The 27,049-nt window shown below is 36.0% G+C and overlaps 3 protein-coding genes and 2 non-coding genes across 5 annotated transcripts; all 5 read right to left on the bottom strand.

Moving 5' to 3' along the window:
- Positions 1–3,040: 3,040 nt before the first annotated feature.
- On the bottom strand, positions 3,041–6,274 carry LOC145642337 (actin-1-like). The gene is made up of 5 exons (XM_081693475.1): positions 6,211–6,274; positions 4,799–4,871; positions 4,312–4,705; positions 3,493–4,106; positions 3,041–3,352 (listed from the first exon to the last, which is right to left on the bottom strand). The coding sequence occupies exons 2-5, from the start codon at positions 4,856–4,858 to the stop codon at positions 3,287–3,289; spliced, it is 1,134 nt and encodes a 377-aa protein (XP_081549601.1). The 5' UTR covers positions 4,859–4,871; positions 6,211–6,274; the 3' UTR covers positions 3,041–3,286.
- A 1,537-nt stretch (positions 6,275–7,811) lies between these two features.
- Positions 7,812–11,610, bottom strand: LOC145642336 (very-long-chain enoyl-CoA reductase-like). The gene is made up of 4 exons (XM_081693474.1): positions 11,261–11,610; positions 11,100–11,139; positions 9,140–9,894; positions 7,812–8,197 (listed from the first exon to the last, which is right to left on the bottom strand). The coding sequence occupies exons 1-4, from the start codon at positions 11,327–11,329 to the stop codon at positions 8,129–8,131; spliced, it is 933 nt and encodes a 310-aa protein (XP_081549600.1). The 5' UTR covers positions 11,330–11,610; the 3' UTR covers positions 7,812–8,128.
- Positions 11,611–16,832: 5,222 nt separating this feature from the next.
- Positions 16,833–17,048, bottom strand: LOC145557226 (small nucleolar RNA U3). Its single transcript, XR_014092275.1, has one exon. It is a non-coding gene; the product is annotated as a small nucleolar RNA U3 (small nucleolar RNA).
- An 803-nt stretch (positions 17,049–17,851) lies between these two features.
- Positions 17,852–18,066, bottom strand: LOC145557224 (small nucleolar RNA U3). Its single transcript, XR_014092273.1, has one exon. It is a non-coding gene; the product is annotated as a small nucleolar RNA U3 (small nucleolar RNA).
- A 974-nt stretch (positions 18,067–19,040) lies between these two features.
- Positions 19,041–25,911, bottom strand: LOC145556599 (uncharacterized). The gene is made up of 11 exons (XM_081618251.1): positions 25,738–25,911; positions 25,308–25,365; positions 24,931–25,207; positions 24,673–24,821; positions 23,672–23,875; positions 23,408–23,575; positions 22,087–22,476; positions 21,466–21,545; positions 20,970–21,333; positions 20,472–20,684; positions 19,041–19,624 (listed from the first exon to the last, which is right to left on the bottom strand). Exons 2-11 carry the CDS (start codon positions 25,350–25,352, stop codon positions 19,295–19,297), a joined length of 2,220 nt encoding a protein of 739 aa, XP_081474377.1. The 5' UTR covers positions 25,353–25,365; positions 25,738–25,911; the 3' UTR covers positions 19,041–19,294.
- Between the last annotated feature and the right edge of the window lie 1,138 nt (positions 25,912–27,049).

Genomic DNA, 27,049 nt, shown 5'->3' with positions numbered 1-27,049 from the left:
AATAAGCACACCATTGAAGGAAATATCTTTTATTATTATTTATTTTTTTTCAAAACTTCCTTTCCACTTGTGCACCTCAATAATTGTTGAATCAATATAGTAGGCAGCCTCATCCTTGACTTGGTTGCAATTTTCACTATATAATTTTTCATATAAACTGAATTTATCATAGAAAATGTAGCATTACAGCATATATTCTCAGATAGCAGGTAACTTTCTCCAAAAACAAGTCAGACAATCTGATTGCTAAATATACAAAAACTATAATTTAGAGCTAAAACAACTGAACACTTAACCTAGAAAACAAGCTAAATATACAATAGTTTTCAGCACACAGCTTATAAAAGGCCGACATGCCGAATGCACAAAAACATACGTATTATCCAATATACTACATGCAAGTATCACTTAAAGTTGAAGCAGAAAATAAAATCTGAGAAAGAAAATAAGATCACTAATCTGTGAAAGGCAATCATAGCGTATCCACACTAAAGTGAATCCACAAGTTGTGCTCATCTGCTCACAAATTCTTGCAACCATTACAAGCAAGGGATAACAGTGAGGAAAATGTAATGAACTAACAATGAGAAATAGGAACAGCAAGCAATCACGCTATACAATTGCAGAGAGAGACCAAGGCCGCAATTTAATTAGACCACAAAATATACAACTACCTCTTGATCAAAGCGAGAATCTTTTTGTGCCCAGTGGTAATCACATCCAAAGCTTATCATGCGCAGGGCAACTGCAAATAAACGGATTCACGATGTAAGGGGGGATCCAGAAAGATAGTAATAATTTAGGGAAAAAATCAATCAATTAATTCATACTTAGCTCAAAATTCAAAGGCTTTTAAACTAAAACATAATAAAACCCAAAACAAATGGAAAATAGTAAAATCAATCAATTAATTTGGGGAAAAAAAAATAAAACCTATAATTCAGTAATTGCAATTAAGCAAACTGAAACAAGGGTTACGAAATTGGGGGAGGACAGAGAAAGAGTACACTTTAATGGAGAACTATGAGCGCTTCAATGGAGAACTCAGACAACGCTTCAATGGAGAACTCATACAGCGCTTCAATGGAGAACTCGGAGTGCGCTTCACTAATGGAGAACTCGGAGTGCGCTTCAATGGAGAACTCGGAGTGCGCTTCAATGGAGAACTCGGAGTGCGCTTCAATAATGGAGAACTCGGAGTGCGCTTCAATAATGGAGAACTCAAAGTGCGCTTCAATGGAGGAGAAGAGTGAGAATGAGAGGAGCAAAACGCGCGGGAGCTGCTTCAATATTGGAGAGAGAAAGAGGAATTTTTTTTACAGAGGGAGTAAGAAAGGGGAAAGTGAAAATTTAGGGCTTACTTTAAAACTTTATTCGTAACGGACACCCTATGTTAGTTACAAATAACAAGGTCAAAATTCTGTTGACTTTTCTATTTGTAACGGGCAATATTTGTTGGTTACGATTAGTTACTTAATCGTAACGGGCAGAATAATGCCTGTTACAAATAACAACTTATTCGTAACGGGCACTAATATGTCAGTTACAAATAACAACTTTTTCGTAACGGGCACCAATTTGTCCGTTACGAATAACCCTTTTCCTGCCCATTTCACAACTTTTTTGTAACGGACATTGAATTTGCCCGTTACGAATGACTTAATTGTAACGGAAAATCATATGTCCGTTACGAATAGCTTGTTACAAATAAGATTTTTTCCACTAGTGTGACCAGATTTCAAATCACCTCAAATGCAATTTAGACCACCTTATTATTGTTGATCAAAGCATTTTGTCTTGGGAGACCAAGTCGGTCCAGGCCAGCAAAAGAAAGGAGCATCATCCTCAAATTTAAGAGTTAAATATAATATATATTTGTTGTATGGTCAAAGGAGATAATTATCTTCATAAATTATAGACTATAGTTCCCTAGTACATTGTCATATATATTATAGTCAAAGGAAATAATTAGCTTGATAAAAATGATAATTATCTATTTATAGTTAGTTGAACCCAAATATGACATGACTTGGAAATGACCCGATTTGATTGTTACCGGCAAATTATTGACTTGAACATAACCCGACTTGAATTCGAGAATGACCCGACTAGGAAATGACCCGACCTGATTATAATCCGCAAATTATTGACATGAACCGAATTGAACCCGACTCAAACCCGAGAATGACCCGACCTGATTCTAACCCGCAAATTATTGACTTGAACTAAACCCGACTCGAACCCGATAATTACCGTAACCGTTTTAACCTGTGAAAACCCGAATTAACCCGACCTATTCTTCACCCGACTCGAATGTAACCCGACCTGTAATTAACCCGACCCATATCCGATAAAAATTATGACCCGACGTGACTCGACTTAAGCATGACCCGACACAAACCCGACCCGCATAGGTTATGGAATTAATCTGACCCTAGTTGACCTGACTCACTCTTACCCGACCCAGACCTGACTTGTTTATCCGAATTGACAGCTCTATTTAAAAAGGATGTGCCAAATGTTCTGATTGTTTTCCTCAATATCGGTTTTTATGTGACCGTCTAGTGGCAAAATTACAATATATGGCTCCAAATAGGATTATATGATCCCAAGGAATACCATTTACCTTCTTTTTAATTTTGGAAAAAATTCTTAAAATTTGTCAAAAAGTGTTGATTAAATTATAGCTTTCAATTTTAAACATTTAAAAAAAAAAAAAAAAAAATTGAAAATGAAAGAGGTTGATATGCTTTCTATGGACCCCATGAAACCCTAGGAGTCCATTTTGGATAGTGTTTGTCTTACAATTTAACTCAAGGTCTTCTTCATTAACGTCTTCTTCATTAATTCAAGGTCATCACAAGCATTTATGTTAACCGACTATTGGCCTATATGGTTCAAACAACATTATATGACCCCCACATTCACTTTCATTTTGATGCATGGGTGGAGTTTTACTTTGAAATCAGAAAGTAACAAGCAGAGCGCATTTAGAGGTGCTATTATTGCAATAACATGGCAGAGCAGGCACATTGAGACGTATAGAAAAAATTGCAAAGGATTTGATTGAACTTCCAAAAATTACTCACTTTAAAAGAATTTAACAATTTTTAAACAACTCCTCACCTTCTCATGGTCATCATTACACTATGTGAGAATCAACATATAAATAAACAAAAAATTGCATGAACAGCAGGTTTTTTCTGTACTTGAAAGCTTATAATAGGGTCTTCCATTAAAAAGATGACGATCTGAAGTAACATTTGCACCCATTTCGTCAAGAAGCTTAGAAGCACTTTCTGTGGACAATTGATGGCCCAGATTCATCGTACTCGGCCTTTGCAATCCACATCTGTTACATAGTAAATAGCATATTAGGTTCAGGAAATAGATAAAATAGCTTTTTAAACTTTGAATGTACGAGCTCGCGTGTCTGTAAAAACAAAGTATGAAATTTTGTTCATGTTCATAAGCAAATTCAAAGCTGCCCACCTGCTGGAATGTACTGAGGGATGCCAAGATGGATCCTCCGATCCAAACACTGTATTTTCTCTCAGGAGGTGCCACTACCTTGATCTTTATGCTGCTGGGGGCTAGGGCTGTGATTTCCTTGCTCATTCTGTCAGCGATACCAGGGAACATAGTAGTACCACCACTGAGAACAATGTTTCCGTATAGGTCCTTCCTGATATCCACATCACACTTCATGATAGAATTATATGTAGTCTCATGAATACCAGCTGCTTCCATTCCGATGAATGATGGCTGGAAGAGAACCTCAGGGCAACGGAAGCGCTCAGCTCCAATAGTGATGACCTGCCCATCGGGGAGTTCATAGCTTTTCTCAACTGAAGAGCTAGTCTTGGCTGTCTCCATTTCCTGCTCATAGTCAAGGGCAATGTAGGCAAGCTTTTCCTTCATATCCCTTACAATTTCTCGCTCAGCTGAGGTGGTGAAAGAATATCCACGCTCAGTGAGGATTTTCATCAAGTGGTCTGTCAGGTCACGACCAGCAAGGTCAAGACGAAGGATAGCATGTGGGAGGGCATATCCTTCATAGATGGGGACAGTGTGACTGACACCATCACCAGAATCCAGCACAATACCTGCATGGATCAGAGAATATCGCAACATGAAGTTCTGCTGTGTAGAATTCTGAGCATTATGCAGGCAAAGTATTTTGAACAGATGGAATATGAATAATCAAGGGAAATGTAGTCATGAAATCATTATTGAACAGATGGTGTTCAGGTGTTAGAAAATATTACACCATCAAAAATTGAAGCTGCACATCTATCTTTGACAGCTTACCTGTTGTACGTCCACTGGCATATAGAGAAAGAACAGCCTGAATTGCAACATACATAGCAGGGGTGTTAAAAGTCTCAAACATTATCTGAGTCATCTTTTCACGATTAGCCTTAGGATTTAGAGGTGCTTCAGTCAGAAGAACAGGATGCTCTTCTGGAGCCACACGTAGCTCATTGTAGAAAGTGTGATGCCATATCTTTTCCATATCATCCCAATTGCTTACAATACCATGCTCAATAGGGTACTTCAAAGTAAGAATACCACGCTTGGATTGAGCTTCATCTCCAACATAAGCATCTTTCTGACCCATGCCAACCATGACACCAGTGTGACGGGGACGACCAACAATACTTGGGAAGACAGCTCTTGGAGCATCATCTCCGGCAAATCCAGCCTGAAAAAATAATAATTCGTTTTATGATACATGTGGGAAGATATTAAATAAAATTGTGTCAATAAAAAACATCAACCAGAGTTGGACAATTACCTTAACCATCCCAGTTCCATTGTCACAGACAAGTGGCTGAATGTCCTCACCGTCGGCCATCTTTTATAGTATGCTGAAATTAAACCAAAATCAGCTACAGATCATGATTGATAACGCCACAGTTACTGTAACTAATGAGTTCTTGTATAACAGTATAAAATTGGCAATTCGATTTACAATCTCTGGAGTCTGGATTGAGAGGCCAACATATTCATAAACAAAGCATTAAACTTAGTGCTTAAAAATAAGCCCTTTCACAGGAAAGCACAGAAGACAACCAAATTTCCATCCTACTTAAGACTTTGAAGGGCCATCAAATCCCCTCCAATCTTTCTAGGTTGATCTCTCCCAATCCACCTTAAATTTAAAAGGATCATTTTTACATGTTCAGGCTCTATCTATTCTATAGTCTATACTCAATTTACATGTGCCATTAAACTTCATAACTTCCTAAGAATTGATTAAATGTACGAGTTTGTTACTTATTCCAATTGTGCTGTACCCTGGGAATGTCTCAAAATATTACTACGGAATATGATTCATCAAAATTTTAGAGGGATGTAGATTACAAGCTGTTGCAGAAATTCCTAACAAACGCGATATAAAGAATGTGCTGCAGACATCTACATCTTAGGCAACTTGCATTTTAATCTTGCAGTGTCAGTTCGCGCTTATCATTCATCACTGTCTTACCACACCCTCACTCCAATTGTTTATCTTTTACAATGTATACAATCAATTAATCAATCCTCCTAAGAATTCTTCTGAAGTACCTCACAAATCACAAGCTAGATCCTACCTTCTCTCAGGATTCACTTGTGAATGTTACGGAGTACAATAAATAAAAGACGACGATGAACAAAAGCTACCACATTTAAATCATAACAACAAAATCAAAATTATTTGATGATCGTTATTATGTAATGCATCTACTCATATTGCAGATTTATCAAACCAAATGCTTTCGAATTGACGATTACAAACTAGCCTCAGATCATAGACATCTACATTGATTAGCCAAAATATTTCAATTTGATTATCTTCTGACAATGTTCATACAAAACAATACATAATAACAAATTTTAACATCAAAATGATCAGAAAAATCAGCCGGCATTCTGATGAAATGGAAAACTCAGGAGAAAAAAAAAAAAAAAAAAAATCAAATCAAACCGAAAATTGCGGCATTGACAACAATGCCGATTATCAAATTGGATTAAAAAAAAAAAAAAATCAAATTCTCTAAAATGATGATCAATTCAGACCTTGAATAGCAAAATAAAAAATTCACCTCAAAATTATGACAAATTGAACCAAAAAAATGCGCAACAAAAAAGCAAATGTCGATGATCAAAGATTAAAAGAACAAACACATGAATCAAAATTGATTAAGAGAGAGAAAATGATGATACCTTGAAGAGAGAGAAAGTGGAGGAGAGAGAAAACGTCGAAGATGAATGAAAGAGAGAGAGAGGAGGGAAAATGAGAAGAAATGGGGGAATTGCAGAGGAATATATTTTAAGAAGGTCGCTGTGACATCTCCGCCGTCCGTTTGTACAGCCTGGATATTCGGATTTAATGACACGTAAGCAAGGATGGAAGGTGGTGATACTGAGTGTGTATGTGAGTGGTCCCGCGATTTTCCAGTCAATCTCTTGCTGTAAATTACGCTTTTGGCCCCCACTTCTTTGCTTTCTTCCCTTCCCCCTTCTTTTTTTGAAAAATTAATTCTTTAACATTACTAATCATTACTTTTTTATTTTTTAATTAAAGGATTATGTCCATAATTTGTTGATACAAATCTTTGTTTAATAATAATGAAAAAATAAAACTTTGTATAATAGTATTGGTGATTCTAATAGCTTGTTTACAGACAACACTCTCTGTGTTTCAGAATAACTGACACAGTCAAACTTTACATACATGAAATTTATTAAAAAAAATATTATGAAAATTTATATCATTACCTTTGTAACAATATATTTGATGATAATATATTAATATATGTTGCTATTGTGTTAATAAAAAAACTAAAGTCAAAGCTAATATATAAATACTTATATAGTGAAAAAAGTTTAACGTGTCAGTTATTATGGGACGGAGGAAGTAAGTCATATTTGATTTTTTATTGTCAATATTTCCGTATATTGTCAGTTTTTATGGATTGCTATGTCCTCAAAGGCTCAAACCATAACTCACAAAAACTTTTGAAGGAGAAAAAATGAAAAATTTGGTGCAAAATACATTTTGTGATGGCTACTATCTTATTTTATGGGGTATTGCTTTTTAAAAGAATGAGAGAAAAGGGTAGATGTATGTCAAATTGATGTTATGTTATGCATTTGACAAGATATATTAGATTAGCTTACATTGAATCATTGATTAACATGAATTATCGATTACAAGAGTATTAACTTTCGGGATTCCCGTGTGAAGAGAATGTTAGAGGAAAAAGTTAGATTAAAACGTCTAATAAGTTGCGAGTAATAATCTAGAAAAGAATGTTAGGATATGGTTAAGAATTGTATATTTGACCATTACACAAAACCTGTATTGAGCAATATATAATTATATACTAGGATAAAAGATTCTAACAGATTTCATGTCCATGACAAATAGATTCCTGATGTGAGACATTAGTGCGATCCATTATTATAAAAAGTTGGCTGGAAAATTATGTAAATATATAATTTTAATACCAACAATCACAAAGGAAAAAAAAAAAAAAAAAAGAGGTAACAATAACAGAATGTATGAAATCATTACAATTATAAAGTTCTGCATTCTTTGCAACAAAAAAATAAAGTTCTGCATTCTTCTTAGCTGGAGATACCTACAGACCTTACAGGCTAACAATAGTATGTGCATATTGCACGTTCATATTATAAAATTCTAAAGCAGGAAAAAAAGGCAGATCCAACTTTAAGGCCAACATTTCTCATTGTAAAGATAGGAAAAAAGTAACAAAATTATCACTAAATTGATTGACAGAAAGGTTTAAAATTAAGATATGTTTAAGCATTGATGAATAAGGTATTAATATGATTGGTTTCGAGTGCTATTTCATTATCCTGAAAGACGGGAAACAAAGAAAAACTTATGGAGATACAAAAATAGGGATACAAGTTTACTTAAATGATCTAGAGATGTGACAGGATTGATTACTAAACTGAAGTAAGTTTGCAGCAACGAGAACATGATTAATCGAGTAGCTTGAACATGAAGCTTGAATAACTTATAGCAAGATGTAGCTTGAATTATTGGGCTAGCTGAAACAGGGACAGAACGATGGAGACAGTGTCGATCCAGGAAATCTACTGCAGCTCTTTTCTACAGGAATGGAGGCAATATCACCCATCTGCGTGGGTACTTGGGTTTTCCATCCTTACCGTCAAACAACTGCAGGAACAAGGGCAAAGGAGATGAGATAAAAACATAAAGGTAGAAACAAACTTAGTACACTAATTGTAATCACGAGAAGCCTGTAAACTGCTATAAAGCTGAAGATACACAAGTATTTTAAAGCGAATACTGCTTCTCAGATTTTGCCTCCAGTGTTCACAATTACAAGAGGGATTCTAAAAAATTGAGAACACAGTGGTCAGATAAGCCATAATAAACCATTATTGTTGCTATATGGTCATCTAAACAGTAAAATGTACTTCTTATATTTAAGTGACAGATATTTGAGAGACAAAGTAGTTGCCTAGTTGGTGTGCCCAGTGTCTAGGCTAAAGAAGGCTCCATATCTACTTGAGCTTCCTCATGGTCTATCCAAGAAAAAGGCTCAAGTGACTTTCTCTACTATGATTGTTATTTTGATCAATCAGAACAGCAACGACTCTATGAGTTTATGTGCTACAAAATCATCACTTATGCGTTAAATTGACAATGAACAAAAATCTTACTTTACCAGTTGCTATATAAAGGAGTCTTAAAAAGCACATGAAGCTTACCCCCCTCCCCCTAAGGGCCAGCATTCTGGTGGAATCCATGTCACTAGAAGTTTAGTTTCACAGCATTACCAAATATGTGCATGTGGGTCTCTGCCTCGTCAATCCTACCCCTAAAGGAAGAGCTTGAGTGTAGATATGCTACTACATTAAAAATGCCTCCTAACATACTCTAGAAAGTTCAACCCCCCCCCCCCCCCCCCCCCCCCAAAAAAAAAAAAAAAAACACCTTTTTTCTTTTCTCTTCTAGTGTGTGTGTGTGTGTGTGTGTTTGTGTGCGTCCACATGTTTGTTTTAGTCAGTTCAGTGGGACACAGGCTACTTGCAATATTTAGCACTTCAAAAAGGGATTTATTCATTCACGTTAGCGGAAGATTGTAGACATTACCTTCTTGAGACGTCTATGCTTCGCAAGCGCCCAGTTAGTCATAATACCGGCAGCAACCACGGCAAAGACATAACCTGCCACAGTTTGGGTAGCAATATTGAAGCCTACCCACTGATAAATCTCTGTGGTGTAGTTGGCACAAGTCACAATATTGAACAAAAACCCACGAGGTATCTGGTAACCTCCATTTCCATCAGGCCTCCGCAGATTCTTCAACAAGATATGACAGTAGAAGTTTGAAAGCTGGCAGAGCAACCCAAATCCAAATCCAATCTTCCATTGCAGCTCACTAACAGGGGTGTAGAGTGGGTGATTCACGTAGTATGCAATGAAAGCTCCAAAGGTCCAGTAGTACAAGCAATTGCGGAACACATTGGACAGAGGAGAAGTTGCATGGCTGAAGCGATGCACAAAAAATGTTTCCATGATACGTTTGAAATAGTGAAAACACCAATAATAACAAGCATACGTCTGCACTGGGTGTATGACACGCTCCTCTTTGTAGCCAAAGAACCGATAGACAGGGAGGTAGTGAAAAATGGGGTAGATTACCAAAGGACCCAAGTACTCAAAAAAGAAAAGAGTGCGGTAAGAAACCTGGGGTCCCAGGTCCTTGAACACCACAGTTAAGGTGTTTGAATTACCATCAGAATACTCTTTGAGGCTCTTCTTGCTGTTTAGGACAGTTGGTCTTTCCTTTGATCCCGGTTGGACAGGAAGAGTTAGACGTTGTCTGGAAGGATAATATTTCTTGGCTACAAGGCAAATCATATTCAGGAATCAGGAGGCAACATAGCCAAAGAAAACCAAAAATGGAAATGAAATATTGATAATTAATTCATCAAATTAATCAATTGAAAACCTTTTGATGTTCTTCCACTATCTCTAACTCAAGAGGGGAAAAAACAAAACAAACACTAAACAATGCCACTACGGCACTACCTACTGCAAGTCATCCTAGTGTTAGCAAAAAACAAAAACCGCTGACTGCAATAGCCAAAATGCTATTTGTCCCTGAAAAACCTCTACCTACGCCAATAAGATAATTTCTACATCAGACACATTTCAAAACTAATACCATACCTCTAAACTTCATTAATACGTTGCTATCAAGTATTGCATGATAACATCAGTTTCTAAAATTTATGGCTTGTTTTCACAGTTTCAATCCAGAGTCCCAAGTGATATGATTTCCGGAAGGTTATGAAAATAGAACTACTCCCCAAATTAAGAGCTTAACATACTGCTTCTTCCCTGACAAAAAATGTCTCGCACTTGCAATCCATTAACATTCATCTCGACATTTTAAGCAACATCTGTCCTCTATAGGATCATTCATTCAAAATCACCTCATAAATAGGCTGGGCAGTTACATATTACATATCAATCATGTAAACATTGTTCAGTGAGTAGAGACCCTACTGTCAAATAAAAAAAATACGGGAATTCAACTTCATATAATCAATGGGTTATTCATCAATTTGAAGAGAAAGGATTTGGCAAAGTTATAAAGATTTTTTTTCTTCTTTCTAGCATAACTACCAACTTAGCCATGGTTTAAATGAATTATAAAGCACTTTTCCTTTGGGAAGTCAGCAATGTAACATGATTATAAACCTATGTTAGTCAAACTTGGGTACTAGACTACTAGTCACCTGTGTCAAAGTGCAAAACTCGACTATTTTGTTGAAAGTTTTCATGATTTTGGCTCATTAATGTCAAAGTGTCCTACTTATGTCGTAGCGTTGACGATCCAACACGGGTACTACCTTAAAATTACCTTAATCCACTACAAAACTCACATAAGTCACATCTAGCTTTCAATTCCTAAACTCTTTCTACGGTGTAAATGTTAGTACATGCTTAGTTTCAAGCTCATCATACAAAAATAGCCAAAACCATAAAACGTACTCGTATAATTAATTAGCAAACAATGGCTGTAATTGGTAAAAATACTTACTTCTCTTGTGAATTGCTTCCTGTAGATCAGAAACAGTCGCCTGCAAACCAAAACAAACCCAGAAACCCAAAATTACTAAACCAAAAACAAAATCATGCCAAAAAAACCATAATTTGAATGAAAAATGAACGCAAAATCAAGAAATGGAGAGACAAAATTACCGAATCATTGAGCTCGATTCCGCCCTTCAAGAGCTCCTTTCCACTCCGCGTTACAACCAAAACCTTCATTTTGGAGAAGATTAAGAGAAACCCAGTACAGAAGATTGAATTTGCAGCAAACCCTTTTAATTTTTCTGGGTAATTTTGGCGGAGATCCAAATGATGAGCTTAAATCTAGAGCATAACGAAGTAGTCAGTTGATAAGAGAGAGAAATTCCTGGTTTAAAAGGGCAAATAATTGGGCTGTAATTAGCTTGTCATATTAATGGTGTGTAGTTGGGAGTAGGATATCTTAATACCTAACTTCCCCAAAACTGATCAACCACCTGTTTATTGAGCATGGCCTCTTATGAATGAGGTCAATTTATTTGATGCACTACATCATGCCTCCAAGCTCCTTATTAATTTGAGTATTCAATTGGATTCCAATTTGGCTATATAAGAGCTGGCAATAGGTCGGGTCATGTTGAGCATGTGTTGGTTTACGATTAACAGTTTGACTAATCAACACTGTGTAAACCTATTTTAATCAATTCATAATACTTGTATGATATATTCAAAATTTATATTGTAGGAAATGTCCAATGACTAATATCCGTCTCACTATAAGTCCGGACTCATATAATTTCTTCTCAACTTGCCTATGAATTTAATCTACACAACATCAGCTAAATGGAAATAAACCCAAAAAATACTCCATCTATCCCTAAATGTTTGTTACATTTGTCATTTTAAGTGACACTAAGTGTATACTATGTAATACGATGAAAATGTTTGTCACATTTGTCATTTTAAGTAAGTATTATGTCATTTTAAGTGTATACTACGTAATACGATGAATACGTAATACGATGAATTAGTTGAAGTTAGTTAGCCTACAATCCTACATCATCAACCGTTAGGTAACCAACGCAAACAAAATAGTCAAGCCCAAGTATTAAAGTCAGGCTATTGCAGCCCGAAATCAAATTTAGCCACTTGTTTATGTTTGTTTTATAGTAACCCCTTCCTTGTTTCTAGTGTTTCGATATGGGATAATTATATTTTGATTTGTCTATGTGGGACAGTTTTATTCAATTGTAAAGGTGAATTATTTTTCTAGAGATGAATGAAAAATCAAGGAGAGCTAAAGGATCGTCAATGGATGAATATAGGGGTTTTGTGGGACTGCAAGTCTTGGATATTTATCATATCATGTGTTGCTTCTTGAAAAAACGACAAATGTTTAAGTTTCATTTATACTAGGGGTGAGCAAACCGGGTACCCGATCAAAATTTTAGGACCCGGACTTGGAATTGGTTGGAACCGGGTCCTAAAATTCGGAACCGGAATTGGAATTGGTTCAACCGGGTCCTAAAATTTAGGAATTGGAATTGGAACCACCGGGTACCGGTTCCGGTTCCGGGTACCCACTTGTGTATGTAATTTTTAAAATATAATACAAATTATAATTTTATTTTAGTTAGGTTCATTTTTAGCATTTAACACTTATATTTATATGTACATTAAGCTATTTGTAATTATGTTAGGTATTAATAATACTTTTTTATTTTACAGATTAGATACATTCAATGTATTTTTATTATTTAAATTTAATTTAGTTTAGCATATATTGGGTAACCGGGTACCCAACCGGTTCCGGGTCCAAAAAGTTGAGAATTGGAATTGGTTATAACCGGGTCCTTAATTTATTACCCAGAATTGGAACCACCGGGTCCAATTCCAGTTCCGGACCCGCCAATTCCTAACCGGTTCCGGTTCCAATTCCGGGTACCCGGAATTTTTGCTCACCCCTAATTTATACGGAGTAATTCGATTATGGATGGAACGTCGGAGCATGGAAACATCTTGGTGCCTAAACACAAGAGAACTACCGAAACAATCTCAAGAGTCCTTGGTGACATGAACCATCTCATTCATGCCTTTACCCACTCCATGTTATCATATCTTAAGAAGTCTCGCCTTGTCTTACCTGTGCTTGTGCTATCTTGTCTTTCTAAGGCAAGCCAAGATGCTACCCTCAACAGTAAAAAAAAAAAAATAGGTACTTTTAAAGGGTAATACGAAGTATGTTTTAAGCCTTGCCCTTGTGCACATGCCTCGTGCCCCTTTAAATTTCTTTCTCTGACCAAGAGGACTGCTGAAACAATTTCATTCTCTAGTCTCTACTTATTACACTACCAGTACAATTCACTGTCACTAAGTTAAAAGGGATTGTTTAACTTCAGCATATGATAAGATTATAAGAACCCTTTTAAACTCTACAACCTACTTCACATAGCATATCTGAGATGATCATACCATTACCAAAACCTGAAGCCTAAATAAGTAGACATGTTATGCCTATTGTGACAATCAGAAAATCTAAAAAGTATGTTATGCTTCTATAAGTACTATTCCAGTATTCCCCATATCATCAATAATAAAGAGTTTCTATTTTACAAAAATAATACCAATCGAGCATACTTTCAACTGTCTACTCAGAAGAAGAAAAAAATCCCCTAAGAAAATTGCATATAATAGTTATCTTTCCAGTAAATCCTTTGTCCTATGAGATATGGTGTAGAGATGGATTGATCATTGATGGTCACCTGTAGAATTTAGAGTTTACGACTCAACAGACCTCTCGTTAAATCAAGTTTAGCTTTCAGATAAGAGGCTCTTGAAATCACCTTATGTCCTTAAATCTGTTTAGCTTTATATAACTACAAAATCTGAAACAAAGGATGTCAAACTTGAGAAGTCAGATTCACAACAACAATGCTTGGCTGCTTGCACCCAATACCTAATCAAATTGTATTGGATAAATTTCGGTTCACGTCGGGTTCGTTGCAAGTTAATTGAATTGGCCATTTAAAAGCACATTGAATGGTCCCGGAGGGTATTAGGGACCACGGTATACATTTCGGCAATTTTTATTTCGGAACGAAAAAAAAAGTCAAAAAATTCCATAATTGAAGGCTAATATCCACGCTTTTTGACAAATTTTGGAGGTTTCGGGGGCTCGTGTTAAAAATCTTGAAATTCTATGGGATACATCTTAGGGTCATATAATGTCGTTTGGAACCATATATGATCGTTATTTGTTGTCATAAATGTTCGTGGTAGGCTTGAATTAATGAAATCGGTGCAAGTTGTAAACCGGCAAATTGGTCCTTTAAAGGCAAATTGGATTGTTCCACCCACCCAATTGGATTCCCGGAGGGTTTTAGGGACCATAGTAAACATTTCGGCAATTTTTATTTCCGGGCGAAAAAAAGTCAAAAAAATTCCAAAATTGAAAGCTAATATCCACGTTTTTTGAGAAATTTTGGAGGTTTCAGGCCCCGTGTCGAAAAGTCTTGAAATTCTATGGGATACATATCGGGGTCATATAATGTCGTTTGGAACCATATATGATCATTATTTGTTGTCATAAATGTTCATGGTAGACTTGAATTAGATGATCATTATTTGTTGTCATAAAATCGTAGCAAGTTGTAAACAGGTAAATTGGTCCTTTAAAGGCAAATTAGATGGTTCCACCCACCCAATTGAACTCCCGGAGGATATTAGGGACCATGGTAAATATTTCGACAATTTTTATTTTCGGGCGAAAAAAAGTGAAAAAATTCCAAAATTGAAGGCTAATATCCACGTTTTTTGAGAAATTTTGGAGCTTTCGGGGACCGATGTCGAAAATGCTTGAGATTTTAGGGGATACATCTCGGAGTCATATAATACCGTTTGAAACCATATATGATCATTATATGTTGTCATAAATGTTCGTAGTAGGCTTGAGTTAATTTAATCAATGCAAGTTGTAAACCGATAAATTGGCCGTTTAAAGACAAATAGGATGGTTCCACCCACCCAATTGGACTCCTGGAGGGTAATGGGGACCATGGTAAAAATTTCTGTAATTTTTATTTTCGAGCGAAGAAAAGTAAAAAAGATTCCAAAATTGAAGGCTAATATCTACGTTTTTTGAGAAATTTTGGAGGTTTCAGGGTCCGGTGTCGAAAAATCTTTAGATTTTATGAGATACATCTCGGGGTCATATAATGTCGTTTGGAACCATATATGATCATTATTTGTTGTCATAAATGTTCGTGGTAGACTTGAATTAATAAAATTGGCGCAAGTTGTAAACCGGTAAATTAGTCGTTTAAAGGAAAATTGGATGGTTCCACCCACCCAATTGGACACCCAGAGGGTATTAGAGACCATGGTAAACATTTCGAAAATTTTTATTTCTATGCGAAAAAAGTCAAAAAATTCAAAAATTGAAGGCTATATCCACGCCTTTTGAGAATTTTTGGAGTCTTTGAGACTGGTGTCGAAAAGTCTTAAAATTTTAGGGAATACATTTCAGGGTCATATAATGTTGTTTGGAACCATTTATGATCATTATTTTTTGTCATAAATGTTCGTGGTAGGGTTGAATCAATGAAATTGGTGTAAGTTGTAAACCGGTAAATTGGTCGTTTAAAGGCAAATTGGATCGTTCCACCCACCCAATTGGACTCGCGGAGGGTATTTGGGACCATGGTTAACATTTCGGCAATTTTTTTATCCGGGCCAAAAAAGTCAAAAAAATTCTAACATTGAAGGCTAATATCCACTTTTTTGAGAAATTTCGAATGTTTCGAGGCCCGGTGTCGAAAAGCATTGAGATTTTAGAGGATACATCTCGGGGTCATATCATGCCGTTTGGATCCATATATGATCATTATATATTCTCATAAATGCTCGTGGTAAGCTTTAGTCAATCAAATCGGTGCAAGTTGTAAACCGGACCATAAGCTAGTTGTTGAAATAAAAATATTTATAAATCTTGGTAAATCCGTGCATTGCACGGGACCATAAGCTAGTGTATGCAATATAATCAAACTTTGTTGTTACAATTACATTATTCATTCTCCCCAAAAAATTATTTAGAAAATCATAGGCTGCACAAAAATTTTGGAGTCTGTCAGACAACCGTGTGACCATCCCAAGCTCACAAAGTAGCCGGGACCATAAGCTAGTGTATGCAATATAATCAAACTTTGTTGTTACAATTACATTATTCATTCTCCCCAAAAAATTATTTAGAAAATCATAGGCTGCACAAAAATTTTGGAGTCTGTCAGACAACCGTGTGACCATCCCAAGCTCACAAAGTAGCCGGGACCATAAGCTAGTGTATGCAATATAATCAAACTTTGTTGTTACAATTACATTATTCATTCTCCCCAAAAAATTATTTAGAAAATCATAGGCTGCACAAAAATTTTGGAGTCTGTCAGACAACCGTGTGACCATCCCAAGCTCACAAAGTAGCCGGGACCATAAGCTAGTGTATGCAATATAATCAAACTTTGTTGTTACAATTACATTATTCATTCTCCCCAAAAAATTATTTAGAAAATCATAGGCTGCACAAAAATTTTGGAGTCTGTCAGACAACCGTGTGACCATCCCAAGCTCACAAAGTAGCCGGGACCATAAGCTAGTGTATGCAATATAATCAAACTTTGTTGTTACAATTACATTATTCATTCTCCCCAAAAAATTATTTAGAAAATCATAGGCTGCACAAAAATTTTGGAGTCTGTCAGACAACCGTGTGACCATCCCAAGCTCACAAAGTAGCCGGGGAACGATCATCTACGGCACCAGTGGTCCGAGAAACAAAGGTAGCAGTTAATCACGCTCTGATCACACGGTCATAAGCTCATCCACCAGACTTGGTTTTCTGTCTCCTTAGAACTCAAGGATACAGAGGTACGATCCTATAGAACAGATCCTGTTCAAGTAAGGTCGTATCCGTTATATGCTGCTCAAGTGTTTATAAACTTGATGTAGGCTTTGTAAATTAAAAATGTGGGAGTTATAGAGTTGATGTTGTTGACGTTATAGAGCTAATCACATTGCATTAACGTATTAAACTTGCAAATAACTAATCCCTTTTACCTCTAGTTGTTATAGAGTTGGTGCTGTTGATATTATAGAGTTTAACAATTAACACATTGCATTAACCTATAGAGTTGATGTTATTGAGTTAGAGCACTATTAAGAAGCAAAATTAGTTTCCTTATTCTATCTCTACCCACTTTCCCTCTCTTCCAACTAATGAGCATTTTTGTCATTATATTTTTATCCCACCAAAGATTAAAAAAAAAAAAATTTCTTCACCGTTCTTTTTCTACTACATCTTCTCTCTTACAAACTAATACCCTTGTGGACCCCACATAATTACTATTCATTTTTAAAAATGCTCATCCTATGAGCAATTTTCATTTTGCTCATGAGCATTTTTGCTTTTGCTCATTGATGTAAGTCATTTTTGTTTTAATTTCACCCAAGGTTTTGCTCATGAGCATTTTTTTGCTCATTGTTGAGAATGCTCTTATAGCTTTGTGACAGTTTACTTTGTGACAGCAACTTCCTAACCTCAGTCGACCTCAAACAGTTTACTTTGTGACAAACCTCAAGTCGACCTCAAACAGTTTACTTTGTGACAGCAACTTCCTAACCTCAGTCGATCACTGCACCATACTCGATACTCATGAACATTAATCAATCTACCAGACAACTGGAGACCTAAATGCATGCAAAAATATTTGGAGTCTGTCAGACAACTGTGCGACCATCCCAAGCTCGCAAAGTAGCCAGGGAACGATCATCTACGGCACCAGTGGTCCGAGAACCAAAGGTAGCTGTTAATCACGCTCTGATCACACGGTCATAGTTCATCCACCAGACTTGGTTTTCTGTCTCCTTAGAACTCAAGGATACAGAGGTACAATCCTATAGAACAGATCCTGTTCAAGTAAGGTCGTATCCATCATATGCTGCTCAAGTGTTCTTAAACTTGATGTCGGCTTTGTAAGATAACAATGTGGGAGTTATAGAGTTGATGTTGTTGACGTTATAGAGCTAATCACATTGCATTAACCTATTGAACTTACAAAAAAACCTATTGAACTTACAAATAACTAATCCCTTTTACCTTGAATTGTTGTCAAGTTTTCTATTTTAACTACTGGTTCAGCAAACTGCAAACCTCAAGTAGAGATCAAACAGTTTACTTTGTGACAGCAACTTCCCGACCTCAGTCCATCGCTGCACCATACTCGATACTCATGAACATTATATTTTGGTTTAAATATTTTATAGAGCATAATGGATATCCAGAATAAATCACTCTACCAGAAAACTGGAGACCTAATGCAGCTTAGGAGGTCCCTTGTGTAGTTGTGCACACTACGTTTTTGCGATTTGGCCTGCAGTGATGTTGGCCCTTCACTTGGACATGCCTATATCACTGCAAGGCCTGAAATAAACTACGAGCCAGGAGGACAAAACATATTTAGCTTAGTAATCAAAGTCTAATCAAACATACAAAATAAATAATGGTGAAATGTATCAAACAGGTGAGCAATGGTAGCGCAGCCCACCACAAATTTGATTATGCAACAGCAAACCTGATCATGCTTACATGGTTGCTAATGTTAATCCCACTTTGAACACATTTACATAGGTCATCCCACCAATATGGTTGGAACTCAGGGATTCAGAGGGCCGATATCATTGGAACTCAGGGGTTCAGAGGTAAAATTATACGGAACAGGATCCCTATTAAATAAGGTTGCACTCTGCTGGTCAGGTGATAGAATGAAAATACTTTTCACTGGCTAATGTGAGACTTCTCATTTGCATGGATAGTTTGGCTTAACAAAAGTTCATCATGAATTCATGATGCATGAGTATCATTCTTGCAATCTATCCAATTTTTCTAGTTAGTAAATAAACATGATAAGAACAGTAGTAGTTCATCAAGTAACCTACTCTCGCTCTAAAAGTCAGATCATCAGTATTTGCAATTCACAATTAAAAGAATGAGAATTCTGATTGCTATTTCTGGGATTGAGCTTTTCTCTAGTTAAATAAAATGTCAAAATTCTAGTACGTATGTACAATATTTTTCCTCAAAATCTACAACAAAACAACAATATACTGTTGGTAAACCAAGACAAGTTTAACAGCACTTGAACTTGATTCATTAACTCACTCAAGCTGTTTAGTCCAATTGAAAGGTTCCCAGTCTCGTGCAAATGCAGCGACGGCTTCTTTTTGAACCTCAATTGACTCGTACTGACGACGACGATACATATTTTCATCCTGGGACTGTAGCATACCCCTAATGACATTAAGACCAAAACTGCTTTTGAACTCTGTTTCGTCATCAATTACATGTACAAATCCCCTGCTTAGCCCAAATTCTACATGGAAGTAGGGGAAGTTCTTGGGTATTGAACCACGAAGCCCTTTCTGACTTGTATCAATCAATTTCTTTGCATTGTGTTGACTCCATTCATCTTCAGCCTCATCAATGGCCTGCAAAATTAAATCATTCCCCCATTAATAAAATAAATACATGGATAATAAAATAAATACGTATTACATCAATTTCTTGCACTATTCACTCACAAATTAATCTTAATATACAATGTCGCTGAACAAGCAGGGACTAGATTGAGATATTCACCCATCTTTAGCAAATGGCAAGGTACAATTTTGGCTGCTAACTATGTTGGCCTGCCCAGTCAAGACAAGGTGGCAGAGTAGGTCCTTGTCTCTCATAGAGCAGTTGAGCTCTGGGCCAAAAGCACATACTTTAGAGTTAGGATCCTAACCATTTATTTTCCTCCGAAGGATGATGCATTGATGCCTAAACTAGTTAGAATCAAATCAGCAAAAAAAAAAAAAAAAAAAAAACCTAACCCCCCCCCACCCCCCCCCCCCCCCCCCCCCCCCCTCCTCATGCATATTTGAAAGTCAAAACAGAAAAATAAAGAGTAGCTTGTTTTCATTTTATGATACTGAAAGGAGTTTTGGGCAGCTTTGTCAAAATTGGGTAACCATATGAGATTATTGACATACTTCTTTTAGGAACGCTTAGAACCAATTTGAAGGAGATTACAAATAAATGAGATGAAGATAAAAATGGATAAACAAGCACTAGGGACCAAAGATTCAGTGTAAGCTAGTAAAACTATCTCAGAACTATTAAAGACCATTATCCTTAAAACACTTAACAGCACCACATCAGCTTGGCAAATGAACACACCCCACCATCAAAAATAAATGAACACACCCCATTATCTGGCAGGCACCAATGCAGAGGGGCATACGATTGAGGGACACTTCTAAAATTAACAAGTATATTGAGCAGAAAACTGACCTTTTTAAAATAAAGAGGAGCCTCTTTTGCAATGTCTTTTGGCAAAGGAATGCACTCAATTAAGCAATGGCGGCGCTGCTGTGCCAACCAAAGCACTGTTTCCAAAAAGATCATTTCTTTGTCTTGCTTAGCAGCCATCATAATGAGGCACTTCTTGAAGTTACGGATTTCTTCCCAAACATTATCATCTACCATTCTCGTGGCCAATTCATGCTGTTTAGATGAACACAAAGATACTTAGAATTACAAAGACCAAACAACAAAAACAGATCTATGATTTAAAGTTTAAAACACCACATCCAATAAATATATTTTGAAGTCATTAGCTATAACCTATCATCATGCATATAAATGTGTATAAAGCCGTTATTAATGGCAATAATCTATGAAGTGCTAGAACAGAAAAGGCTGGATCCAATTTTATGCATTTATATTTGTTGATAATTAAATGTCAGGAAGCTAAAAATGTCAACTCATCTACAGGAAAAACAATTGTACCTGTAATGTTGATATGCAACAATGGCCAGGGGCAACAGGCTGGAATTGTGGTAGCATTAGGTAAGTAAAATTAGCGATAGCCACAACAAGATGTTTAGGTCTCTTTGGGTTCTCAAAACAGAATTGGCATCGCTCCTGTTGAGTAACAATGCGCTTCGCCACATTTTGCTTAGAATGTGATCTGTTGTCATTGTCTGCACCTTTCCTCTTGCTCTTCTTAGCTGGTGCTCCATCAAAGTCATATTCGTCATCAGCCTGAGTTGACAAACTATATTTCTGATTTTTCATAATCGTTTGAGCCAAATGCCTATCACCATCATCTTCTCTCCCCTTCTGTTGCAGCTGTTTCTCTTGCACAACATATCTAATAATATAATAAATGTACCAGTTACAATGAATCACTTCAAGATGATGCCACAATTCCAGACAATGTACACAAGGTTTCATGGCAACTTTGCACTTCAAGTAAGAACAAGAGAAATGATGTAATGTATACCTGCTTGAAGTGACATCATTTCTTAGTTTCACTAATCTCTCCCCTGCATCGTGATCCACTTTATTGTTTTCAGCTTCTCTCTGGCAAAAATAAAGACAGACAGCTCCAGTTAAAGCAAAGCCATTAATGCCAAACTCTATAGCTTACAGAGACAATTATGGGGAAGGGGGAGGAGTATTTTTAGGAAAGGGGACTAGGAGGGAAGGGGAAAGATATATAAAAAGTTAAAGACACCCTTTTTAAGGAACTAGGAGTATTTAACACCCTATTCTTCACTTTAAACTGCTCCAACAACAAATAGATATTTTGCATAATGTTCTTTCCAATAAATATTATATTTACAAATCCAAGCCAATTAAAGTTAATTCATTATTCTTCATGAAAAAGAAGTACATGCAATTTTAAAGCTTCTAGGGCATTTGCCACCTTTAAATCAGATCTCCTAAGATCCTCCCAAATTTTGCTCCAGACAAATGTGTTTATATCAAAGAAAAATACATGGGCCAAATAAGAGCAGGATACTCATCGACCTCATTATAGCGTCATTTTGAGATTCAGCCTATCCAAATGCCATATTATATTATATTCTACATCAGATAAAAAAATGTAAGAGAATCTCACCAGAAGTTTCTCAGCTTCCTCATGTTTGCCTTTCAGCCTTAGCTGCATAGCTTTAGCAGCGAGTTGATTAGCACTCAGAGGTTGCTTATCTTCACCAGATCTCTTTATTACCGAATCAGAATTTGCCTCTCGAATAGTATCAGATTTTGAGCTCGAGGCATCTTGAGAGTCACCTTTGGCTTTTTTGTGCTGGTTCATGAATTCACTCATAAAATTCCCATCATTAGAAAAGCTGTTTAGGCTAGAAAGTGCATTTGAGACCACTGCAGCATCCTCACTTCTCATTTTTTGACCTTTTTTTCTACCCCAGGATAATGAATCATGATTTTTAGGTGCTTTCATCTCAGGATGACGGGCAGACATAGTCCTCATATTTTCATGCCCGATATCCTGTAAGAAAATTTTTTAAGAAAAAAAAAAAAAAAAAAGATGTTAAATTATGTGATTTTTCAAATATGGGATATTAAGCTGGACACAACTTTATTAAGTCAGAAGCCCAAAATACCCAAGTTACATCTATTACACAATGAATAAAACCAAAAGAATTGTTCATCTCGTTATAACTTATACATTCTTGAGAATATCCGTTGCAATCCAACAGTGACATGATAGATAATGTTACTGGTAATACTTCCTCAACATTAAAATAGTTGCAACTGTTTGACTTTTGCAGCGTATTTGAAGAAAAAAAATTATTAGAAAAAATAAACACCGAGTCTAATCCAACAACATTTTTCATGATCTCATATGTTATTTACTTCCGTTGTTTTATTAGTTGTTTTATTAGTTGTTTCACATAGAACTTTAACCACTATTATCTTTAATTACTTTTTTTATAAAATTTAACATTTTAATAATTAGAAAATAAGACTTACAAATTAGACAAATCCATTTACATAATACATAAATTTTAACATTTTAATAAGAAGAAAATAAGACGTACAAAATAGACAAATCCATTTACATATTACACTATAAAATTGTTTTATAAGTTAACAAAAAAAATATAGTCAAAGTACAACATATGAATAGTGTACAAAGTCAAATGGAACAACTATAAAATAATGGAGGGAGTATAATTAGTATAAAAAATTTGAATCATAATATATGAATTGTGCAAAAGTCAACTTTTTACAAGCATTTGTAGTATATTACAATATTGGCAACGCCAACTTAAGCAAGACCATTTCGAAGTGAATTGACAGCATCAAAGTGCAGTGGTATGGCTAACAGGATATATAAAGAAACTCGTATAAATCAATAACTCATAACAGACTAGGTAATTGAGCTAGTCAGTGACATGTGTAAATTAATAACTCACCTTTTCAATACCCCTTTTACTTTCATTGTTTGCGTCTGATTTAGCTTCCCCACCTGCTCCCATCCTTCGAGATTTTATAGCATGCAAATGAGCACGTGGAGCAGCAGCACTATGAGATGCCACAGACACGGCAAGATGGCCAAGAGATCCCCACCTTTCTTGAACAACCTGAAAAAAAGTAATTGTCATCGTTAATATAAGGGGAAAATTGGCTAACAATTAGCATGAGGCATGACCCTAAAAGTTTGCGGACGTGCAACATACCTCTTTAACATTTCGCCCTTCACGTGCTGCTTGCTCCTGAGCACGCTTTAACGCCTTCATTCTCCAGCTTGCTCCACCATCCCCCACTACAGAAGATGACAAAAGTTGTTCACTGCTGGACTTTGTTTGATCTTCATCTTCAGGATAGCCACTTCCATTGTCCCTCAGATAAGGATTCAGTTCTCTGGGATTTTTTTTTGGCATCTGATGAAAAAGCAGATAAGTTAATTCTCCTATGTTATATTAGTTCTCCAGAAATATACTTCATTGATTGAATTCTCCAAAAATATGCTTTAATGATTGAGTTCTCCAAAAATATAAGCTATGACAAAAAGGTAAAGTTAAAGGCAACATGCAGCTAAGAAGTAAGTTCAAAAATAAAATGCCACAACAATGTCATGTCCACTCAAACAGTCGGAACTCCCTTGCCTAAGAACATTGCAGCTTTATAATCTTAAGCCATTTGTCCATTACACTCTTAAAGTTTTTTTAAATAAATTATGTCAATGGTTTAGATTCATACTATAACTTGCACAGTACGGCGGGTAACTGGATATACACTATCCTAATCTACTCTGCAGCAATCTTGATGCTTTCATGCAACTAATCTTGACATTGCGTGCAATTATTCTAAATCAACCTCAAATATTTGTAGCCTGTAGGTCAATATGATTTTGCGAAACCTTTTTGATGTACCTTCATTGTCTTAAATATTTATATTACTGCTCAAACAAGGTTTTTGTAATTGACAAACGTGTGCATAGAGCTGCTAGCAAGTTTTTATCATACTGTTTATAGGTAATCTGACTAAATTCCCACACATAATAAGTCACCTCATCAATGAGAAATATTAATTAATAATAGCTGCTTGAAACCAAGACCATTGAAATTATGCAGACCATCAAATAACTTAACGAAGCCAGTTTCAGTGTTGATCTTTGACTTCACCAATGACATTAATCATGAATCATGATAAATGTCGAAGGTTTAGTTAAGCATACCTCTTCACTTCCGGACTCTAGTGGCTTCTCCTCATGCGCTGGCTGAGCACTATTGCCTGCTCTTTCAGCAGGTCTACACATCCAGTCCAACCCCATCTCTTTTCTCACAATATCAATGTTACTTGTAGGGTTAGGGCCTACAGCATCATCTATGTTCAATTTAACAAAAAAAGCGGTTAATTAACCTCTTTTCAATATTCAGGGATGAAAACCACAACTCTACATCAATAAGCAATCTAAAATAGCATAAAGATTTACCAGACACATCCGAGTCATCATGTTTTTGATCTTTCTCTTTACCCTTACTCCTCCGCTTCCTCCTTCCTCTACTATCATCCTCACCACTCTCAGAATCTGAAGACTCATCAGAAGAGTACCACTTCTTTTTCCTAGACTTTTTCCTAATTTTCTCATGTCCTTCATCATCTGAGCTACTATATTCAGAATCCTTCTTCTTCTTCCTCCTACTCTTTTCTTTGTTGCTACTCGATTTTCGACCGCCTTTCTTAAATTCACTCGATTCTTCGAGTTTCCCCTGAGACAAAAGGGTATGCGTTTCGCCAACATAAAAATCAATCACAAAAACTCTCACAAATCACAATAAAGAAGAAATTAGAAGAGAAAACATATTTTACCTTATCAACCTGATCCCGTGAGATAAGCTTAACTCCTGACAGCATATTGCAACTCAACCTTAAAAATACAAAAAAGTCGCTTCAATCAACAAACATATCTACAACAATTTCCATGATTTTATGGAATAAGCTAGGGCATATAACTACAAGATAAATGCATTAACAATTAATGCAAAATCATCAAATTAAGCAATTAAAAATCACAAAACGACTCACTAATTTTCCATGACCTAGGGCATAGAATTTAATTTATAAACCCTAAATTCGATGATTTTACCAAACGACTCACTAATTTCAAATGTGATTCATCAAACTGAAATCTTCAAAATAAGTTTTCGACAACAATTCACAATTGATCGAATCATCTCAAACAAACACAAAATACCGATATAAATCGTGGATTATATACACCAAAAAAATCAAAATTTACCTGGAAAAAGCACTAGAAAGCTGATAGCAAGCAAAGAACAAAATCGGAGAGAAAAATGAGGATTCAAGATAAAAGATGCAGTTTATGAAATCATACTAAGCTAGAATTTGAACTAGAATTATCAGAGGAATGAGAAACCCGAGTAAAGTATTAAGGTTTGATTTGTTTTATTTACACCGTAAATACTACGTATATTCCCTCGTTTTTCCTTTTGTTTTTTATTTTTTTATTTAAAGTTGCAATAATTTGGCTATGCAAACTTTTTTTTTTTTTTTTAAAAGAGTCACATAGATGATGAGAGTCTATCGCTGAAATTGTGGAGAAAATTTTAGCCTTCTATGTGCTTGTTCAAATTTACTGAATTGAATGCGCCTCTTCTCATTTTTTCTCCTTTTTCTCTCCAAAATCCTAGCCTCCACTGTTGAATTTTGAAGGGCTTTCATCAATTTTAATCGGTGGAAAGCTCCAATTCTTGTTCTTTATTTTTTTTTTAGGTTTATAATAATGTTTCTTCCTTTTGGGAGGAACTTTTCTCCCTCGAAAGAAAGGGTTTCCGATCTCCTTTGAAATACAAGGGTTTTTCGACCTCCTTCGAAAGACAAGGTTTATCTCCTCTTTTCGAGGGAGAAATTTCTTAGTTTTGAATCCGTAGCAGATCTAATGAATTGTCGTGAAATTATTTCGTTGATGAAAAAGTTATCAAATTTTCGAATACGAACAGATGAATCAGAAGGAAAACATCCTCACGGCTACAAAGGATCGTTAGATTGTCTCTCCAACAAGGCTGTAATTTTCAGCGATATAAGCGGAAGATGCTCCGCAGTGCAAGATCTACTCGACGGTCGTAGTTTTTATGAAGGAAAATTCTATTTGATTCAATATCTTATGTATTTGTTAACGTCGAATCTCTATTGTAGATGTCGTATGACTTTTAATTAATGAAATATTTTTGCTATTAAAAAAAAAAAAATTACTGAATTGAATTGTTTATAAGAGAAGGAAATTAGAAATTGAGCTGAACTAAACTAAAATGAGCTAAACTAAACTAAACTGAAATTAAGATGAATGAAGAGAACAAGTCCTGAGTTATGAATGTAGGGGAGGTTATGCATCCTAACACTCGTTGCCGCTCCCCTGCCCCTCGCCGACGTTCTCCGCCCTTGGACAGCTCTCCCCTCCCCCGTAAAACATTCCCCAGCCCCACAAAAACCCTAGAAACAATTCCCTTTCCCCGTATAACCGTCCCCCAGCTCTCCCACCACCATCGAGGGTGGCTGACAGTTTTTACACAGAGGAGGAGATCGATATTTAT

This window comes from Chenopodium album, chromosome 8 (genome assembly GCF_948465745.1).
Source record: "Chenopodium album chromosome 8, dcCheAlbu1.1, whole genome shotgun sequence".
In the NCBI taxonomy this organism is placed as follows: domain Eukaryota; kingdom Viridiplantae; phylum Streptophyta; class Magnoliopsida; order Caryophyllales; family Amaranthaceae; genus Chenopodium; species Chenopodium album.
The sequence above is the reverse complement of the archived record's forward strand: the minus strand, read 5'-3'. Positions and strand labels throughout refer to the sequence as shown.

Coding starts and splice junctions, on each gene's coding strand:
- LOC145642337 (XM_081693475.1), bottom strand. CDS start 4,858: ATGGCCGACGGTGAGGACATTCAGCCACTTGTCTGTGACAATGGAACT. Junction 4,706..4,798: donor ATGGAACTGGGATGGTTAAG/GTAATTGTCCAA, acceptor TTATTTTTTCAG/GCTGGATTTGCCGGAGATGA. Junction 3,353..3,492: donor CCCTCAGTACATTCCAGCAG/GTGGGCAGCTTT, acceptor ACTATGTAACAG/ATGTGGATTGCAAAGGCCGA.
- LOC145642336 (XM_081693474.1), bottom strand. CDS start 11,329: ATGAAGGTTTTGGTTGTAACGCGGAGTGGAAAGGAGCTCTTGAAGGGC. Junction 9,895..11,099: donor GGAAGCAATTCACAAGAGAA/GTAAGTATTTTT, acceptor TTTGCCTTGTAG/CCAAGAAATATTATCCTTCC. Junction 8,198..9,139: donor AGCATAGACGTCTCAAGAAG/GTAATGTCTACA, acceptor TTGTTCCTGCAG/TTGTTTGACGGTAAGGATGG.
- LOC145556599 (XM_081618251.1), bottom strand. CDS start 25,352: ATGCTGTCAGGAGTTAAGCTTATCTCACGGGATCAGGTTGATAAG. Junction 21,334..21,465: donor AATGATGTCACTTCAAGCAG/GTATACATTACA, acceptor TTATATTATTAG/ATATGTTGTGCAAGAGAAAC. Junction 20,685..20,969: donor GTTGCATATCAACATTACAG/GTACAATTGTTT, acceptor TCATCTAAACAG/CATGAATTGGCCACGAGAAT.